Raw genomic sequence first — 22,482 nt, forward strand, 5'->3', positions numbered from 1 at the left:
GCTTCTTGTCCTCGTATCAGCTTCTTGTCCTCGTATCCCAGCTTCTTGTCCTCGTATCCCAGCTTCTTGTCCTCGTATCCCAGCTTCTTGTCCTCGTATCCCAGCTTCTTGTCCTCGTATCCCAGCTTCTTGTCCTCGTATCAGCTTCTTGTCCTCGTATCCCGGCTTCTTGTCCTCGTATCCCAGCTTCTTGTCCTCGTATCCCAGCTTCTTGTCCTCGTATCCCAGCTTCTTGTCCTCGTATCCCAGCTTCTTGTCCTCGTATCACGGCTTCTTGTCCTCGTATCCTAGCTTCTTGTCCTCGTATCCCAGCTTCTTGTCCTCGTATCCCAGCTTCTTGTCCTCGTATCCCAGCTTCTTGTCCTCGTATCCCAGCTTCTTGTCCTCGTATCCCAGCTTCTTGTCCTCGTATCCCAGCTTCTTGTCCTCGTATCACGGCTTCTTGTCCTCGTATCCTAGCTTCTTGTCCTCGTATCCCAGCTTCTTGTCCTCGTATCCCAGCTTCTTGTCCTCGTATCCTAGCTTCTTGGTCTCGTTTCGAGCTCCTTGGTCTCGTTTCCAGTTCCTTGTTCTCGTATCCTAGTTCCTAGTTCTCGTATCCCAGCTCCTTGTCCTCGTATCCCAGCTCCTTGTTCTCATATCCCAGCTCCTTGTCCTCGTATCCCAGCTCCTTGTCCTCGTATCCCAGCTCCTTGTCCTCGTATCCCAGCTCCTTGTCCTCGTATCCCAGCTCCTTGTCCTCGTATCCCAGCTCCTTGTCCTCGTATCCCAGCTCCTTGTTCTCGTATCCTAGCTCCGTTTCCAAGTATCCCAGCTTCTTGTCCTCGTATCCCAGCTCCTTGTCCTCATATTTCAGCTCCTTGTCCTCATATCCCAGCTCCTTGGTCTCTTATCCCAGCTCCTTGTCCTCATATTTCAGCTCCTTGTCCTCGTATCCCTTTCAGGTACTATCTAGTCATACTGGCTTAGTGCTGTCTGTAAAAAGCCTCAACTTTCCTCCTCTCAGATTTTGATAGCAGTGAAAGGGAAAAAGGTAAAGGGTCTCGTAGTGCAGTAGGCTTCGTTATCGACTCACGGTCGGCAATCCCGGGTTCAAATCCACGACGGAACAGAAATAGGGAAATAGGGAGTTGTTGAAGGGGTTGCATTTTGGGGCGAGTCAGTATAGTTCCACCTCGTGAGGACCTCGATACAAGCCTAAATTACACAGTATATGTCTTCCTGTCCCTAAGAAAACGAATTAAATGACAAGTTTTGGTGTCTGTGTGGCGGTGTATGGCGTCATGGTTGGTGTATGATGGTGTATAGTGGTGTATGGTGTATAGTGGTGTATGATAGTGTATAGTGGTGTATGATAGTGTATAGTGGTGTATAGTGGTGTATGGTGTATAGTGGTGTATGGTGTATAGTGGTGTATAGTGGTGTATGATAGTGTATAGTGGTGTTATAACGGAGGTTTTGGGGGGATGTATGATGGTGTATACTGGCGTATAGTGGTGTATGATGGTGTATAGTGGTGTATAGTGGAGTTATAACGGCGGTTTTGGGGGTGTATACTCTAAGGTCCCACGCATTTAAAATAACAAATAGCGCAGGTAAGGCATATCGTTCAGCTTAATTGTTACACCTGAGAGGCTTTGGGGGTCTGCTAATCCATTTGTGAGAGTGTTCGAACCCTTTTAAGGAGTCAGAAGTGGGTGTTTATGGGTTCGACTCCATCAGCCGCCTTGGGGCACTTGGTAATTGTTAAGAAACATCAATTATTTTTTCAGGATCTAGTCTTTATTGAGGTGTATGTGTGTGTGTGTGTGTGTGTGTGTGTGTAGTGTAGTGTGGTGGTGACCTTCACTCCTCGAACAGACACCATCACACTACTAGTTACATATCCCTGGCACTCGTTCAATCCCCCGACCATGGTCGGGGATTGGTTGGGCACCATTCCTTCCAGCCGTTCTTTCCCAAATCCTTATCCTCCAAATCCCTTTCAAGTGCTATATATATATATATATATATATATATATATATATATATATATATATATATATATATATATATATATATATATATATATATATATATATACAACTGAAAACTCACACCCCAGAAGTGACTCGAACCCATACTGCCAGGAGCAACACAACTGGTATGTACAGGGACGCCTTAATCCACTTGACCATCACGACCGGACATAAGGAAGTGATAGCCGAAGCTATTTGAACCACTTCCCCGCCGGCACTCGGATGGTAATCTTGGGCATAGCATTTTATCAAATCACCTCATTCTTTGGGGCACACGTGAGGAACACAAATGCGAACAAGCCTGAATGGTCCCCAGGACTATTCAGGCTTGTTCGCATATATATATATATATATATATATATATATATATATATATATATATATATATATATATATATATATAAGTATAGTGTAGTGGATACAGCATGCAACTGCCACCTTGTTGGCCAGTGTTCGAGTCCCCTGGTGGGTTGAGTGTCTAAAAAGTTATAAACTTCAGCTACTGGAATAGGGTAGTCTGTGCATATATATATATATATATATATATATATATATATATATATATATATATATATATATATATATATATATATATATATGTGTGTGTGTTTCATTGAATATGACCGCATATTCTGTATTTATTATTTTCTGGTTTAGGGCTTCTATCCCTCTAACTATTTTCTTAGCATCAGGGCTTAATTGAAATAGGAGTTCTCCAAAACTCATTTTCGTACTTTTAAGGTGAAGAAAAGAAGTGATTTACTATAGAGTGTATTACACTTATTTGTATAATTTGCACGACGTTTCGAACCTCCATGGTTCATTCTCAAGTGAACAGATCTTACAATACTAGTTGATTTTATACCCGCATTAGGTCAGGTGATAATACAATGAAGGTGAAAACATGGGGGGATACATAAGGGATAAACATAGGGGCTGCAGAAGGCTTATTGGCCCATACGAGGCATCTCCTATCTAAACACAAAGATTAATCCAGTGTAATTGGCCTATTATGTTGGACATTGTCTTCTGTGTTGGCATCGATATGTTCTTGTCTTGTCCTTACTCTCATGGTGGGTAGAGTAAATAGTTCCGTGATTTGGGTGTTCATGGTAGGTCGCTCTATTCTTATGTGAATTGCCTCAAGAATTTGTAATCTTCTTGAATCTTGGGTTTTGTCTATTATGCAAGTATTCTTGTTCAACATTTCTCTTGTTAGAGTAATGTCATGGGCTTGTCTCATGTGATTCCTAGGGGCACCAGATTGAAGATGGCATGTCAAACGCCTCGTCAGCTTGGACGACGTCATACCTATGTACTTACATTGAAGGTTACATCCTTCGTGGGGGCAAGTGTACATGTATACAACGCTTGACTGCTGTAGAGGGTTCTCCGTCGGCTTCGGGCTGTTTTTGATAAGGAGTTCGGAAGTCTTCTTGGTTTTGTAGAATATTATCAGGTTTATGTTTTGGTTAGGAGTAGTGCTTTTTACTCCTTTACGGATTATTTCTTTCATTATTCTTTCCTCTTTTATATGTTCACTGTGCATGGTTGATTTGTAATATAATTTTATTGAGGGTGTTGTGGTTTCTGTTCTAGGTTCTGAATTATACCAACGGTCCAAGTGTCTTCTTATAGCAGCGTTTATTTCCGCGTTGCTATATCCGTTGTTCACCAATACCTGAGTTACTCTTTCAAACTCTCTACTCACGTTGCTCCATTCAGAGCAGTGGGTAAGCGCTCGACGAATATAAGCATTGAGAACACTGGCTTTGTATCTTTGGGGGCACTCACTTCTACCGTTCAGGCATAATCCTATGTTGGTGGGCTTGGTATATACGTTGGTGCTTAAAGAGGTTCCTGTTTTTGTTATTAGTACATCCAAGAATGGCAGACTGTTATTTTCACTATTTTCATGTGTAAATCGGAGTACTGACTCTCTCTCTAGGTGTCTTTTTAGGTCAATTAGTTCATCTGAGTCTTTTACTATTACGAATATGTCATCTACATAACGGCAGTATACAGTTGGTTTTTGTCTGCTACTGAAGACCCTATCTTCGATGGTTAATATATATATATATATATATATATATATATATATATATATATATATATATATATATATATATATATAATATATATATATAATATATATATATATATATAATTATTTTGGCTTAGCGCTTTCTCCTGATAATTATCTTACTTCCCCTGAACTTGCCGCAAAATTATACGACCTGGACAAGAGAATAAGATATAATATATACCGGGACATCTTAAGGACCGGCAAACAGCTCTAAATCCGGAGATAACGATGGCTTCGTGTCCCCTGCCGTTTGCAATAATAGCATATTAGCTACTGTGGAGGAGTTGGCGACAGCCAATCACAGTGGTCCATGGTCCTCGTCCAAGCAGCATCAGAGGACCAGTAAAATGGCCTTCGGGCTTTGTCAATTTGATCACATATTCACAATGCTTGAGTGCTTCGGCAGTGTCCATTCAGTGGAGCTTTGGATTCAGTATGCTCAGTAGATATGGTCTAGTGGTCCTCAAGGCTCAGTAGATATGGTCTAATGGTCCTCCAGGCTCAGTAGATACGGTCTAGTGGTCCTCAAGGCTCAGTAGATATGGTCTAGTGGTCCTCAAGGCTCAGTAGATTTGGTCTAGTGGTCCTCAAGGCTCAGTAGATATGGTCTAGTGGTCCTCAAGGCTCAGTAGATTTGGTCTAGTGGTCCTCCAGGCTGAGTAGATACGGTCTAGTGGTCCTCAAGGCTCAGTAGATATGGTCTAGTGGTCCTCAAGGCTCAGTAGATTTGGTCTAGTGGTCCTCAAGGCTCAGTAGATATGGTCTAGCGGTCCTCAAGGCTCAGTAGATATGGTCTAGTGGTCCTCAAGGCTCAGTAGATATGGTCTAGCGGTCCTCAAGGCTCAGTAGATATGGTCTAGCGGTCCTCAAGGCTCAGTAGATATGGTCTAGTGGTCCTCAAGGCTCAGTAGATATGGTCTAGCGGTCCTCAAGGCTCAGAAGATATGGTCTAGTGGTCCACAAGACCACGAATAACACCACCACTATATCTGGAAAGTACGATAGCGGCTCGAGTAGTCCTTCGGGTCCAGCAGTGGTCATACCAGACCATTAGTTATCATCCAACTCTACCAGAAATCTCAAAAATGTATCAGAGTTTCCTGAAGAGCCACTAGTGGTTCCTCCACTGCTCGTCCTGGTCCAGCAGTGGTCGTCCTGGTCCACTCAGTGGTCCAGTGGTCCAGTGAGGGCCGGCAGGGTACTGAGGGCCTCTGGACTGGACCATCAGGAGGACAAAACAGAGAGTGTGTCAGCGAGGGAGCGGCCATCATGTATTATTCAACAGAGTTGGGCAGTCTGGGAGAGAATTTTAGACTGCCTTTGAGAGCGCCAGTAAAGCTCCCTTCTCTTGTTTTTCTCTTAAGATCAAGAAGATGAAGGAGTGAATTTTGCATTTCTTAAGAAATGTTAGTTTTCTCTTTTTATTTTGAATGTTATTATAAATATTTCTCTCGTTATTATTTACATTTTTGGCATTAGTTTTCCTTTATCTTAATTCTTCTCCTTCTATCTTCTTTCGCCTTTTTTTCCCTTTATATTTCTAATTAGATAAAATGGTGCCATTTAAGTGTTAGAAGCCTCTGAACGCACCTCTGTCAGCTGCACATTTGCTTAGCAATATCTTTATTATTAATAAAATATGAGAGACAGTTGACTTAAAATCACCTGTTTTATGCTCACCTACTTCGTTGTAGGTCACCATGGGGAATCACAATTGAGGGTAACCTCTATACCCACCTATGACAATCCTCTACCCCCCACCAGTCACCCTGCAAAGGGTTATAACCGACTGATGAAATAGTAGGATATCAGACAAATAGTAGGAGGTATGTCCTACTATTTACCCCAGGTAGGGCAGGTATTTTTGGTTGTAACAACGACGCGAGAGAATTCAGAAAGAAAATATATTTTTCTAAAATATATTTTCCAATCTGTGGGAAGGTTCGTGGTGCCCCGAGGGAAAGACGGCTGTCTGAGGTCACAGGTACGCGGAGAGAACATTATCACCGAGCAGTTAAGACTATTAAGATGGAGGAAGAAATTGAGTTTAGATTAAATATGATGATCGCCTTGTCTGAAGGATATCACGGAGGGGACATTGGGATGTTATTTGCTATTTGAAGAGAGTCACGCTAGTCTTGATGTACTAAGTCTAAGGTTGTGTGAGACTTAGACTTAGTCTAAGTCTTTCTTTTTCCTTTTTTTCAATGTTAAAAAAGTTGTGGGTATATTGTGCGTTTGCAAGGATATGTAACTGTTTCATATATATATATATATATATATATATATATATATATATATATATATATATATATATATATATATATATATATATATTTGATACTGTACAACATATGTGAGTGAATCTGACTCTGTTGCAGGTTCATCAGTCAAATGTTGGAGGCCTGATGCTTGGGTCTAGCCTCACTCAATCTTCCAAAATGTTAATGCCATATAGGCCAACCAGGGTCAGCCCCAGTGCCAACTTTTAAGAAATATCGTCATCTATAACAACCCCCCCCCATGCAATTTTCATGAAGTCTGAAAGCGCAGCCCATCCTCCTGTCTAGAAACTAATTATAGTAACGCTGTGGACATAATATATATGTATTACGTCAATGCATATATTGACGTAATAGACAATTAGAAAGTAGAATTTGGCACTATTGAATTTGGACAAGTTGGAAAAAACCACCACTATCACCACCACCTGGTGGTGGTGGTGGGGATGGTGATAGTGGTGGTGATAGTGGTGGTCCTGGTGGTCCTGGTTTAGGGGGGGGGGGTGGGGGGGGTTGGAGTTGAACGACCTCGCCACATTCATATCACGTGAATATAGCCTTGAAGGAACGCAAGCAAGATGCTCAACTTGAGATATTTGTTTAATTCATTATTAAACATTCACGCTTTAGCCTGAATATTAGGAAAATGCTAAATGATATTCATATATATATAACGACATTATATATACATTATATAACGACTCTAGCGTTTGAACAGCCAGATTTAAGGACTGTATATGATGCATTTTTATACCGGAATGCATTCATCATGGTTCTGGTAAATTAAACTACAAAATAAATGATTTCTCACTGACCCCCCTCCCCCCCCCCCTGAAACTCGGGAACCCCCCGAGAGGGGGAGGAGAGGGGGGGTTTTGGGGGCGTGTGAGGAAACCATTGCATCAGCGGAAGCAACAGTAAGGCTGGATGCAGGAAACATATCGCAAGGGGAACATATCCCCCCACAATAGCTTACAGGAAGCCCCCCACCACACCAGCAAGGAGGATCCTATAAGGTCAGCCATGGCTCCTGAAGCACTGAGTTTGCTTCTTCACCTCTTTCCAGGTCCCTGGTTCGAGGGGGGGGGGGTATCTCTGTGTGACGACGACATTGGTCTGTCTCAAGTGATTGGGCGTGGAGCACCTTGGTGTAGCGTGCTGGTGGTGGTGGTTCTATTGCGAATCCTTATCCTGATTCCTTCTAAGTGCTATGTAGTGGTAATGGCTTGGCGCTTTCTCCTGATAGTTCCACCTCTCTCTCTCTCTCTCTCTCTCTCTCTCTCTCTCTCTCTCTCTCTCTCTCTCTCTCTCTCTCTCTCTCTCTCTCTCTCTCTCTCCCTCTCCCCCCTCTCTCTCCCTCTCCACTACACTCTCTCCCCCTCTCCATCACACTCTCCCCCTCTCCACCACCACGAAATATACCCATTGCCCCCCCCCTAACAGATGGCGGGGACCCCATGCCCCCATTACCTCTCCATCCTCAAAAGGGGTTTGATTGACAGCATAGACGTCAGGTAATTTGCCGTTGATGGCCCCCTCGCGGGGTCTGCTTATCTCTGTGGAATAATTTCAGAGAATCTTGAAAGAGCAGTTGAGTTTACCGTCAGGGATCGCTGGTTTTGGAGCCAGAGTCGTTGTGTTGTGTCGCTATGTGGGAAAGGGGACTATCTGGATACGTCGTCAAGTTATCACGACTATGTAGCACTGGGAAGGAGTCAGGATAATGATTTGGGATGGGACGGTGGGGGGAAAGGAATGGTGTCCAACCACTTGTGGACGGTCGGGGATTGAACGCCGACCTGCATGGAGTGGAGTATGTTGCTCTATCGGTCAGGTTAAGTGGGTGGGCGACTCGCTATGTGGGTATTTCGTGTCGGTATGGAGGTATGTTGTCTTGTTATGTTGGTATGTGGTCTCGTTATGTTGGTATGTGGTCTCGTTATGTAGGTATGTGGTCTTCTTATCTATCCTCGCTACGTGGATATGTGGCAGTAAATCCCTTCTAATCCAATAATGAATCAGATTTCTAAGGTTTTCCACGTGAAAAAAATATGCATTTAAGGTAGCTAATCACATATTATTTCTTCAACAAACTAGATAAATTAGCAAACACGTTCTTACAATTAATCACCTCTCTCGAACAGTATATAATTAACACCCAAAGGAGAACAGAAAGCAATGAACACTTTGGATCAATGAGAACTGTCTTCAAGAGATAGAGTCAACAGGACTCTACAGCAGCACACTAGAGGGCTGGGTGCTCGGGGTAGAGCTAAGATACAGAGCCTGAGAGCTTCACTACACACTATCTTCATTACTATCTTCACTACTATCTTCACTACTATCTACATTTGCTCGGAGCAGCTGAAGTGTGTTCAAAAACATTTCAGTAAAAAAAAATATTATTTTATATATCTGTTAAATGTTTGAGGGAATTTACAGATATATAATTCGGATTGGTGCCCAGTTAATCCTCCTCCTCCTCCTCCTCCCCGGCCAGGACTCGAATCTTAAGCTGAATAGGCAAAATCATCCGCTTTTTGATTGTTCTTAAACAGGTACAAGTCCTTTATGACCTCTTGACTGAAGTTAAATCCGGTTTTGTTTCTTGAAAATTTTTGGATTTTTTTAGACAAGGTGATTAAATTTGGATTCTAGTAAATAGTTGTTTTTAAGATTTGCTTCAAGACAAATAATGGACAAATTAATGGTGGTTGAATTTACAGTCTCCGTGGTGTAGTGGTAAGACACTCGCCTGGCGTTCCGCGAGCGCTATGTCATGGGTTCGTATCCTGGCCGGGGAGGATTTACTGGGCGCTAATTCCTTAACTGTAGCCTCTGTTTAACGCAACAGTAAAATGTGTACTTGGATGAAAAAACGATTCTTCGCGGCAGGGGATCGTATTCCAGGTACCATAGGATTAAGGACTTGCCCGAAACGCTACGCGTACTAGTGGCTGTACAAGAATGTAACAACTCTTGTATATATCTCAAAAAAAAAAAAAAAAAAAAAAAAAAAAAAAAAGAATTAGCCCTTGAAAGTCTACACAAAGATCTATGAATAACCTCAGTGAAGTTATTTATAGATCTATGTGTAGAGTTTCAAGGGCTAATTCAACCACCATTAATTCCCATTACATAAATAAAAAAATAAACAAAGCAACAAATAAAGAATTATGAAATACAGAAAAAAAGAAATTCCATGTCAAGGCGTCAGGTTTCACTCTTGACACCTGTAGGTCAAGTGGCACTTTTGACACCTGTAGGTCAAGTGGCACTTTTGACACCTGTAGGTCAAGTGGCACTTTTGACACCTGTAGGTCAAGTGGCACTTTTGACACCTGTAGGTCAAGGCGTCAGGTGGCACTTTTGACACCTGTAGGTCAAGGCGTCAGGTTGCACTTTTGACACCTGTAGGTCAAGTGGCACTTTTGACACCTGTAGGTCAAGGCGTCAGGTGGCACTTTTGACACCTGTAGGTCAAGGCGTCAGGTTGCACTTTTGACACCTGTAGGTCAAGTGGCACTCTTGACACCTGTAGGTCAAGGCGTCAGGTTGCACTTTTGACACCTGTAGGTCAAGTGGCACTCTTGACACCTGTAGGTCAAGGCGTCAGGTTGCACTTTTGACACCTGTAGGTCAAGTGGCACTCTTGACACCTGTAGGTCAAGGCGTCAGGTGGCACTTTTGACACCTGTAGGTCAAGGCGTCAGGTGGCACTTTTGACACCTGTAGGTCAAGGCGTCAGGTTGCACTTTTGACACCTGTAGGTCAAGGCGTCAGGTGGCACTTTTGACACCTGTAGGTCAAGTGGTCAGGTGGCACTTTTGACACCTGTAGGTCAAGGCGTCAGGTTGCACTTTTGACACCTGTAGGTCAAGGCGTCAGGTGGCACTTTTGACACCTGTAGGTCAAGGCGTCAGGTGGCACTTTTGACACCTGTAGGTCAAGGCGTCAGGTGGCACTTTTGACACCTGTAGGTCAAGTGGTCAGGTGGCACTTTTGACACCTGTAGGTCAAGTGGCACTCTTGACACCTGTAGGTCAAGGTGTCAAGTGGCATTCTTGACACCCTCAAGCGGGCTCTTGTGAATCACGGTGACAGAGTAAGAAACCGTTGTTCAAGACTCAATTTAATAACCTTCATGTCCGGTCGTTCAGTCGGGGGCCCCAGCGCCTTCTGGAGGGTCCAGAGGTTCCTATCTTCGGGCCCCAGCAATAGGGTAGCGATGTAGGCGAAGCTATACACGTCGGAGGCTGGGGTACCTACCCCATCAAGGTACAACTCTGGAGCAACCCACGGGTAATACCTGGCACGCGTCGCTTCCTGCTCCTCCCTCTCTCGGCTCCTGAATTTGTTGCGAAGTCGAGTATTTCCCGCAATAGACATCATTTCGAAGTCCAAGACGATGGCTTCTGCGCCGCCGTCAGGCAGCAAATCGACGCTAATGTTACCTGAGTGTAAGTCATTATGCACTAAATCATTGTCGTGCATTGTATCTAGCGTCGCAGCCACCTGCAGCAGCACCTGTAGCGTCTGCTGGCGTGTCAGATCCGTGTCAAGCAGATCCAGTAGAGTGATGTTGCTGTGTCGTGTCATCACGATACCCAGAGGCTCAGTTCTCTGCCCCACGATGCGGGGCACGCCGGGCACCCCTGCTGCCTGAAGAGCGAGCATATTATCGTATTCCTGCCAGGCAAACTGCGGCACGCCGTGCTTGTAGTACTTGACGCACAGCGGCTGCCTCTCCCTGTACCAGGGAGGACGGCAGGCAACTACCCAAGCGTTCTGCCCTTCTCCAAGCAGCTCCCCGTCACCCTCCACGCGGGGATACGACGGAGGCGGTGACGGAGACCAGTTAGACATGTTCACGTCCAGCAACACTCCGTCACACTCCGTATCCGAAGACCATTCGTCATTTAGACCTGCGTCACGCTCCGCCACTGTTCTCTGCCGCTGCGCTGCCATCGCCAGCTGTCGCAGCCAGTACACCAGCTGCTGCAACCAGTCCGCCAGCTGGAATGTCGTAGTTTCCACGGGGAAATAGTCGAGTAATCTTGGCATCGTAGACGTAAATAAAAATAATATTTGTCTGTTTTTGCAACAGATGTTAACATTGTGACGTTCACCTATAAAGTGAGATGCGACGAGGTTCGGATCCCTTTTATTAATGAGTTCGAGTCGCTTATCTGGTATCTCTTCCGTGTTAATCCTTGTATCTCTTCCATGTTAATTCTTGTATCTCTCCCATGTTAATCCTTGTATCTCTTCCATGTTAATTCTTGTATCTCTTCCATGCTAATCCTTGTGACTCTTCCATGTTAATCCTTGCATCTCTCACATCCGTAAATCTTTATCTCTCCCATGCCGGCGTTCAATACCCCGACCATCTAAATGATTGGGCACCATTCCCGTCTTATCCTAAATCCTTATCCTCCATATTTCTTCCAAGTAATATATATATTCGTATTAGCTTAATGCCTTCTCGTGACAATTACTTTCTCAAATCTTTCATTTAGTCAACTCTCTCTCTCTCTCTCTCTCTCTCTCTCTCTCTCTCTCTCTCTCTCTCTCTCTCTCTCTCTCTCTCTCTCTCTCTCTCCTTGTCTCTTCTATTCATCGTCTGATGAAACATTAACAGTCCTAATACTCTTCAATTTGAATTGAACAAATCCACAAGGGCCGTGACGAGGATTCGAACCTACATCCGAGAGCATCCCCGACGCTGCCTTAATGTGTAGTGTAAGTTCATTTTGAATTCTTACATGAGGAATACATTTACTCTCCGCTTTGTATTCCATTAGTATGTATGTGGATGTCTTTATTATGTATCTCTGCGTGTGTGTATGTGTCTGTTTACCTGTGTGTATATATATATATATATATATATATATATATATATATATATATATATATATATATATATATATATATATATATATATATATATATATATATATATATAATTTATATCTTTGAGGTCAATGTAAATATGGTGACAGTTTAAGAACGTCGTCAAGCACAGGGTTGCAGGAAAGCACTTGGGAAGATTACTGTAATACTTTGTCGCTTTCTTTGTTGGTTCACTCTGGCATTAAAAATATAAACGTTGCAGCAAGAGCCTGGGAGGAGGAGGGAGAGGTGTAGGGGGGTAGATATAGATAGGAGGGGGATTGTGAGAGGGTCGTGGATGAGGGGTGAGAGGGATGTGAGGGAAAAACCGTCTGAGCCGTGATGTGGGTTCGAACTTATGTGGTGGGGTGTTCCCCACGTACATGCTTCTACCAGGTAGACCTCGACATGGTAATAAGGATTGTAACCTGGAGTTCTACTGAATACATGAGGGTTTCCTGGGGCTTTTTACTGAAGTCGGAACAGGATTTTCACATTTAAAAAAAATCTAAATTGGCTTATTTCACGTACCAATTCCTCTATTCCTTCTAATGATTAGAAAGAATAATCTAATTATTACGTTATTTTTATAATTAATAACAATCACTAATTCAACATTAAAACATATACATGTTGGATATGTACCGAATAATTTGTTATGAGAGAGAGAGAGAGAGAGTGACAATAGAGATACATGTGTTATATTTTTCATAAATTTGCCTCTCATTTGCTATTACAAACGATCACAATATTGTTATAACCTCAATAATATTGATGTTTGTTATAACCAAAGTTGTAACCAAAGTGAAGATCAACAGTGATCAACAATCTCACTTTTGATGGTGATTAACGCCAAACATTACTCACTGTGAGATAACTAAACATCACTATCAACCAAAAAAATTTCATTTGCACCTGAGGGAACGATCGTTTGCGACTAATTGGGTGCCTGGAAGGGCTAATGGCTACTGTAACGCCCATTTGATTGTTAAAGCAATTAACCAACTTTAACTGGCTGGGGGTAACAGTTGGGCAATTCGATACAGTGCATATGAGAGCCAAAGAAAAAAAAATTGATGGTCATGTTTTGAAATCATCAAAATGGTCGTCGAATGATCGCATGTTTATGGGAGAAATTTATACCATACGATGATTGATTATATAAACACATTAATTATATGTATTAGCAATTACAATTAATGATAATAATAATGTTAAATGGATTTATCAGAATTCATTTGGAATTCACTCATAGCCAGAAGCAATATGCAACTCTCCTGATAACTGTATTTTTATTGCAACTCGATACAGTATATATATATATATATATATATATATATATATATATATATATATATATTGTGACGGTAACGCGTTGGTGTTAGTAGTAGGGAAGGCGCCTCACAGGACATTTTTTTTCTGGGAGAAAAAAGGTACCTGTGCGCCCCAAGGGTTTCAGGTAAATTTAGAATATCCCCTGTGCGCCCCAAGGGTTTCAGGTAAATTTAGAATATCCCCTGTGCGCCCCAAGGGTTTCAGGTCCAAAGGGAAAAAAAGTGCCTGTGCGCCCCAAGGGTTTCAGGTCCAAAGGGAAAAAAAGGTACCTGTGCGCCCCAAGGGTTTCAGGTAAATTTAGAATATCCCCTGTGCGCCCCAAGGGTTTCAGGTAAATTTAGAATATCCCCTGTGCGCCCCAAGGGTTTCAGGTCCAAAGGGAAAAAAGTGCCTGTGCGCCCCAAGGGTTTCAGGTCCAAAGGGAAAATATCGTCTGTGTGGCGCCAGGGTTTTCAGGTAAATTTAGAATATCCCCTGTGCGCCCCAAGGGTTTCAGGTAAATTTAGAAATATCGTCTGTGTGGAGCCAGGGTTTTCAGGTAAATTTTGTCAGTCGCAGATTTTAGAAGTAAGGATTTCTTATGAGAAAAATAATTTCCGAGACTTAGAAGTTTGTTAAAGCCTTATGGGAGAAATTCAAATAACGTGTGTAGCACTTTAGGGCTTCCAGGAGAACTCTACGGACATATTTTACATGTTTTCAACTTACAAAATCGTCTATGTAAGCCTTAGTTATTCATATAAATTTAGAAAATCACCTGTGTAAGTCAGGGTTTTCAAGTCTCGTACATCACACCCCCCTCCCTCCCCCCCTCACCTCGCAATCTGTCGCGTCACCTGTGTTTACTTTAGACGTCAGCCAGCCAGTCGGCTCTTAATCTTATCTTATCTTATCCGTAATATCTGGACCGTCCCTCCTCTCTCTCTCTCTCTCTCCCTCCTCTCTCTCTCTCCTCTTCATATTATTCCCTCTTCCTATTTTCGGACATACTATATTTTATTCCTTTTCATTAACCAGTCAGTTTTATACAAATCAACCGAAGCAACTCAATGTAACCTTTAATACTGAAAACTGCCTCAGAGACTATCTAAGCTGACCCCAGCTACCTGCCCCAGGCTATCTGCCCGAGGCAATCATCACCTGATTACCTGCCCCAGACAACCACCAGTCATTGTCGGCGTTCACCACCGTCCATTAACAATGAATAAACTTTAGGCTTAATAGAACTTATTTATTTATTTAGTCATCTAATTCGTAGTTTACACAATTTATAATAAACTAATCAGTTATCCCGAAGTTCTAAGAAGCTCGCTCCTCAATCTGCCTGTATAATAACAGTTTCAGATAGCGTTTACGCATGTAGCCGCTACCTCCGTCCCTATCTCACAAGGCAGAGGGTCATCTCCGTAATCATACACTATCTAGCGTAGCCTCAACACCTGTTCTTACCTCTCACCCGCTCGCATCTCACTCCTGCATCACCTACACCGACTCCCCGCCGAACGCCGCTGCTATCTTATCGTCACAATCTTATCTAGACCTGTCTCTCTCTACCTTACACCTTACTCTCCCTAATCATTATCATTAATATTGTTCTTTCTCAAATCCGTACAGCTATATGAACTTTGTAATACTAGTTTCCATACATTAAACAAAAACAGTTTTCTCAAATCAATCGGTTCAATTGTCAAACCTTAGCTCATGTCCTCGCATTACTTCCCTCGCACATCTTGTTTATTAACCCCATCATACCTGGTAAATAAGAACAAGACAGTTACTAAGCTCCAGCTCTCGTCGCCGCTTTAGTTCTCTCTCGTATCTTCGTTAATAACAGTCCAATTTCCCTTAAATTTTACCCTCTGTATTTCAGACACCATAAATAAAAACCAGTTCAGTTATCAAGTTTCAACTCTTGTGCCCCAGCTTAGTTCATTTGTACAAGTTCATTATTTCCAACTAAATCATCCTGAGATTTAAGATCACCGTATTTCTAACGTAGTAAAATTAATCGGGGGCATTAACCAAGCTACATTTCCTCTGTCTTAGATCATCAGACATAATTATATCCGACCAAATTCCTCTCCTACATATCTGCTTATCAGAATAATTACATTACCCTCCCCTCCCCTCCCCAACGTACCCAAACCTTCAATAATCATACTATATTTGCATATTTTCTCTATATTCAGCTATGTTCTTCACTTTTTGTCCACGTTTTCTGCGTTCATTCCATGTTCTACAAATGGTCACAGCATGCTCAGTTCAAATGTTTTTTTCTGCCGTTTTCCCCGTATGTTCACTATGTTCTATAATGTTCACAGCGTGCTCAGTTCAATTCTTTTCTACCGCTTTCCCCATATGTTCTCTATGTTCTTTGTCATGTTTTCTTGCACATCATATGTTCCCTGTATAACTTTTATACTCAATATTCATATTCTCCATGTTCTTAGCACATTCTTCGCATTTTCCATGTTTTTTCTGCTTTCATTCTATGTTCTATAATGTTCACAGCGTGCTCAGTTCAATTCTTTTTACCGCTTTCCCACTATGTTCACTATGTTCTTTGTCATGTTTTCTTGCACATCATATGTTCCCTGTATAACTTTTATACTCAATATTCATATTCTCAATGTTCTTAGCACATTCTTCGCATTTTCCGTTTTTTCTGCTTTCATTCTATGTTCTATAAATGTTCACAGCGTGCTCAGTTCAATTCCTTTCCACCGCTTTCCCCATATGTTCACTATGTTCTTTGTCATGTTTTCATACACATCATATGTTCACTGTATAACTTTTATACTCAGTATTCATGTTCTCAATGTTCTTAGCTTGTTCTTCACACGTTCAGTGTTCATTCTTTGTATTCCCTATGTTCCTTATCATGTCTTCATAATCTCTATAAGTTCATATTCCCTGCATTCTCACTCTATTCATCAACTGTTTCTTACATGTTTTCTGTGTTCACCGTATGTTCACTGTGTTCATTCCCGTACTTAACCTCAATTTTTTTATGTTCTTTGTTTTCTTCCATTCGCTAACTAGTTCTTTGTCAAATAATATTATACCGCATTACAGTTCCCTCAACAATTTTAGTCGTCAAGTTTTATTTTCAAACTATATCAAAGTATTTCTCGTTGTCAACTTAATAGTTCTACCAGCCATGTTCTTAAACAAATCTACACTTTATTCAGTTCCAAATTTACAAAAGACAAACCTTTCTTGCACTTTGTCATGTTTTCTTGTGCATCATATGTTCTTCACATGTTCAGTGTTCATTCTTTGTATTCCCTATGTTCCTTATCATGTCTTCTTAATCTCTATAAGTTCATATTCCCTGCATTCTCACTCTATTCATCAACTGTTTCTTACATGTTTTCTGTGTTCACTGTATGTTCACTGTGTTCATTCCCGTACTTAACCTCAATTTTTTATGTTCTTTGTTTTCTTCCATTCGCTAACTAGTTCTTTGTCAAATAATATTATACCGCATTACAGTTTCCTCAACAATTTTAGTCACCATGTTTTTATTTGCAAAACTAAGTCAAAGTAATTCTCTTAGTCAACTTATTAGTTCTACCAACCCCCCGTTCGTAAACAAAAATCTACACTTTATTCAGTTCCAAATTTACAAAGACAAACCTTTCTTGCAACTTCTTAACTAAAAATTGTTTCGCCAATCAACTAAAACATAGTCACATTCATCATTTCTCAACTAAACTTATTCCCCAGTCATCAGAAAATATCAATGTTCTTCATGTTTCATTGTCATTTCTTATCTAAAAATTATCCGCCAATCATCAGAAAAAGTCATGTTCATCATGTTTCGTCTTTTGCTCAACTAAAAGTATTCATCGGTCAACTAAAAATAGTCACTTCATCATGTTTCCTTTTCATTTCTTAACTGAAATATCACTCCTCTCATCAGAAAATAGTCAGGATTAAGCTCATTCAACACCGTTCTTAACTAAAACAGCCTTTCACTTAGCTAAAAATTGTCAAAGGAATTCTTTTCAGCACAACTAACTTTATCCATCATCAAGTAATTAAAAATAGTCTCATTCATCATTTCGTAACAACCATTATGTTTTCGTCAAATAAGAAAATATAGTCACAGATATCTATCATCGTCATTCTTAACTGACATTTTATACTTTGTCGAGCACTAAATAGCCACTTTCGTCATGTTTTGTCTTTTTCCATAACTAAAAGTATTCATCGGTCAACTAAAAAATAGTTACTTCATCATGTTTCCTTGTCATTTCTTAACTGAAATATCACTTCTCTCATCTGAAAATAGTCAGAAATAGCCTCGTTCAACACTGTTCTTAACTATGTAACCTTTCACTTCGCTAGAATAGTCATATTCATCGTTGTTCCTAACTAAATTATATGTCGTTAAGTAAGAAATATAGTCAAAGACACTCTTCGAGACATCAAGGACTTACTCAAAGACATCAAAGTTACACTCAAAGACGTCCTTTTCATTAATCAGAGAAACTTTCTAAGACGTCTTTGTTCATTAAAGTTAATCTCTTGTCCACAAAGTTATTCTGTGCTATCAAACTTGTTCTCAAAGACATCAAATGTTATTCACAGAGTCATCAAAGTTATTTGTAACTCACTTTGTTCATAAAAGTTATTCTCAGAGACATCAAAAGTTAATCTCAAAGTCATCAAATGTTATTCTCTATGACATAAAATTTATTCTCAGAGACATCTAAAGATAATCTTGCGCATCAAAGTTTATCTCTAAGGCATAAAAGTTTTTCTCAGAGGCATAAAAGTTATTCTCAGAGACATGAAAGTTAATCTCAGAGTTAACAAAGGTAATCTCTAACTCACTTTCGTTCATCATATTAATTCTCTAACTCCTCAAAGTTATTCTCTAAGACAACAAAGTCTTTCTCAGAGCTAGCAAACTTGTTCTCAAAGTCATCAAAGTTATTCTAAGACATCATCTTTCATCAAAGATATTCTCTCTAAGTCATCAAAGTTATTCTAAGACTTCATCTTTCATCAAAGATATTCTCTCTAAGCCATCAATGCTCTTCTCTAAGACATAAAAGTTAAAAACAGTCATCAAAGTTACTCTTCAATACATCAAAGATACATTCAATTACTACTCTCGTTCTCAGAAGTCATTCTCAAACTCATCAAAGTTATTCTCAGAGTCGCCTTTCGTTCTTCAGAGTAACTTTCCAAAACATCTTTGTTCAACAAACTTGTTTTCAAAGTCATCAAAAGTTATTTTCTATGTTATAAAGTTATTTTCAGAGACATCTAAAGTTATTCTCAGAGCTATCAAACTTGTTCTCTAAACATCAATGTTGTTCTCTAAGACATTAAAGTTGTTCTCAAATCATCAAAGTTATTCCCCGAGCTAACAAAGTTATTCTCAGAGTCATCAAAGTTATTCAAAGAGCTAACAAAAGTTATTCTCAGAGCTATCAAACTTGTTCTCTAAACATCAATGTTGTTCTCTAAGACATTAAAGTTGTTCTCAAATCATCAAAGTTATTCCCAGAGCTATCAAAGTTATTCTCAGAGTTATCAAAGTTATTCAAAGAGCTAACAAAAGTTATTCTGTAAGTAACCTTTCGTTCATCAGAGAAGCTTTCAAAGTCATCTTCGTTCTCCAAAAGTTGTTCTCCAAGACACCTTCGTTCATCATGTTATTCTTAAAACGTCTTTAGTCATAAAAACTATTTTTCAGAGCCGAAGTTATTCTCAGAGACATAAAACTTCTCACAAATATAGCTAGTTCCACTTTCCATATCAAAAACTTTCATTTCCGTTTAAATATATTTTCCTTTGCCTTAGATCGCATATATTACAGATTAAGCCCCTCCCCAGGTAAATACATATTAAGGAAACATTATGGAAGTAATAATTGAAAGAGTAGTTAGTTTACTAAACTTTTATTATGCTTAAATTTAAAGAAAAAACATTAGTAACAACTAAACATACATTTCAAAGAAAAACAATATTTAATAACTAAATAGCTATCATTAAACATAAAATATCAAATAATGAAAGAAAAAGATCATATTTATATACGCGGCTTCTTAAAATCAAGCTTCATTAGCTATGTTTCATAATATTTTAACAAAAATGAACATGCATAAATATACCAGTTATGATACTGTATACTATCTGAAAGGGTAAGTTTTACATTACATTATTTAAGTGTAAATAGCCTTTGAATATAATAGTAACTATTTACTAAAATAGGATACGAGAGCAGGTTTATCAACCACGATAATGAATAGTGGGTCATTTTTAGGTGAGGTGAAAAGGTTAGGGGATTAAGGTCAAATATGGTATCACCAGCTATCGGGGGAAAGTGTATATAGGCCGTGAAGTGATAATTATCGTGAGAGTTATGGGAGGAGCAAAAATTATCGTGTAGGAACGGGAGCGTCTGCATTTTCACTTGTGTCCCGGTCTTTGAACTGGCGTGATCAGCTCCTACTCGGAACCTCTTACTTAACGAGAAAATGTCTGGAACTAACGGTGAGTACTTTTGTTTAGTATAATACGTTGTTGGGAGAGGGAAGAGAGTGCTAACCTTTATTAAGTTCCCAAGTTCTTTAGGGATTAAGTTAAATTTACTTAGGTGCCTTTAGATATGTACGTAGTTTTTTTTTTTTTTTTTTTTTTATTTTATTTATTTTTATACTTTACTCAGGTTTTTTGTTTTGTTCCTTTACAGGAGATGAAGGAAAGATTATTATTAAGGGGGACATCTTCATGATAAACATATTTAAGAAAAGCGAAGAGGTGATGGACCTGTTGAAGACTATTTTTGTTAGAAGGGGAACGAAAGCGGAGCCATCAGATGATAACCAGATCTCCCCTACTTCCCCTGATGTTAATAATATTGTTAAAGACTTAGGTGCCACTAATTCTGTTAAGGAACGCAGAGATGGGAACGGGGAACCTAACCATGATCCTGATAGTGATGAAAAATCTGTTAGTAGCGAAGACGAACTAGATACAACGGTAATATTCGCCGAGGGAAAAGCTCCCCTCTTATTTAGAGACACAGAAATAAGGGCAAATAAAACCTCGTCCCCCCAGCCAGGGTGTAGCGGCTGGAGCTCCCCTGATTATATACGAGCGGTGGGGACTAAACAGATAAACGAAAAATGTAATACTTCACGAGCTGAGGAGTATATTATTTCAGATAGTGATGACGATATTTATAAATGGAGCGATGACCCCGATTTTCAGAATCATCCTAATGAAACACCGTCATATAAGCGAAAAAATAAATTCAGCTGCAAGCGAAAGCTTGATTTTAAGAAGCCGCGTATATAAATATGATCTTTTTCTTTCATTATTTGATATTTTATGTTTAATGATAGCTATTTAGTTATTAAATATTGTTTTTCTTTGAAATGTATGTTTAGTTGTTACTAATGTTTTTTCTTTAAATTTAAGCATAATAAAAGTTTAGTAAACTAACTACTCTTTCAATTATTACTTCCATAATGTTTCCTTAATATGTATTTACCTGGGGAGGGGCTTAATCTGTAATATATGCGATCTAAGGCAAAGGAAAATATATTTAAACGGAAATGAAAGTTTTTGATATGGAAAGTGGAACTAGCTATATTTGTGAGAAGTTTTATGTCTCTGAGAATAACTTCGGCTCTGAAAAATAGTTTTTATGACTAAAGACGTTTTAAGAATAACATGATGAACGAAGGTGTCTTGGAGAACAACTTTTGGAGAACGAAGATGACTTTGAAAGCTTCTCTGATGAACGAAAGGTTACTTACAGAATAACTTTTGTTAGCTCTTTGAATAACTTTGATAACTCTGAGAATAACTTTGATAGCTCTGGGAATAACTTTGATGATTTGAGAACAACTTTAATGTCTTAGAGAACAACATTGATGTTTAGAGAACAAGTTTGATAGCTCTGAGAATAACTTTTGTTAGCTCTTTGAATAACTTTGATGACTCTGAGAATAACTTTGTTAGCTCGGGGAATAACTTTGATGATTTGAGAACAACTTTAATGTCTTAGAGAACAACATTGATGTTTAGAGAACAAGTTTGATAGCTCTGAGAATAACTTTAGATGTCTCTGAAAATAACTTTATAACATAGAAAATAACTTTTGATGACTTTGAAAACAAGTTTGTTGAACAAAGATGTTTTGGAAAGTTACTCTGAAGAACGAAAGGCGACTCTGAGAATAACTTTGATGAGTTTGAGAATGACTTCTGAGAACGAGAGTAGTAATTGAATGTATCTTTGATGTATTGAAGAGTAACTTTGATGACTGTTTTTAACTTTTATGTCTTAGAGAAGAGCATTGATGGCTTAGAGAGAATATCTTTGATGAAAGATGAAGTCTTAGAATAACTTTGATGACTTAGAGAGAATATCTTTGATGAAAGATGATGTCTTAGAATAACTTTGATGACTTTGAGAACAAGTTTGCTAGCTCTGAGAAAGACTTTGTTGTCTTAGAGAATAACTTTGAGGAGTTAGAGAATTAATATGATGAACGAAAGTGAGTTAGAGATTACCTTTGTTAACTCTGAGATTAACTTTCATGTCTCTGAGAATAACTTTTATGCCTCTGAGAAAAACTTTTATGCCTTAGAGATAAACTTTGATGCGCAAGATTATCTTTAGATGTCTCTGAGAATAAATTTTATGTCATAGAGAATAACATTTGATGACTTTGAGATTAACTTTTGATGTCTCTGAGAATAACTTTTATGAACAAAGTGAGTTACAAATAACTTTGATGACTCTGTGAATAACATTTGATGTCTTTGAGAACAAGTTTGATAGCACAGAATAACTTTGTGGACAAGAGATTAACTTTAATGAACAAAGACGTCTTAGA

The 22,482-nt window shown here is 39.6% G+C and overlaps 2 protein-coding genes across 2 annotated transcripts in view; one reads left to right on the forward strand and one right to left on the reverse strand.

Moving 5' to 3' along the window:
• Positions 1 to 22,482, forward strand: part of LOC123766709 (neural cell adhesion molecule 2) — a 221,718-nt gene that overhangs the window by 15,586 nt on the left and 183,650 nt on the right. The window lies entirely within an intron of this gene.
• Positions 9,574 to 11,461, reverse strand: LOC138353885 (uncharacterized). The gene is made up of 2 exons (XM_069307304.1): positions 9,895 to 11,461; positions 9,574 to 9,619 (listed from the first exon to the last, which is right to left on the reverse strand). Exon 1 carries the CDS (start codon positions 11,448 to 11,450, stop codon positions 10,479 to 10,481), a length of 972 nt encoding a protein of 323 aa, XP_069163405.1. The 5' UTR covers positions 11,451 to 11,461; the 3' UTR covers positions 9,574 to 9,619; positions 9,895 to 10,478.

This window comes from Procambarus clarkii, chromosome 60 (genome assembly GCF_040958095.1).
Source record: "Procambarus clarkii isolate CNS0578487 chromosome 60, FALCON_Pclarkii_2.0, whole genome shotgun sequence".
NCBI lineage: Eukaryota > Metazoa > Arthropoda > Malacostraca > Decapoda > Cambaridae > Procambarus > Procambarus clarkii.

Coding starts and splice junctions, on each gene's coding strand:
- LOC138353885 (XM_069307304.1), bottom strand. CDS start 11,450: ATGCCAAGATTACTCGACTATTTCCCCGTGGAAACTACGACATTCCAG.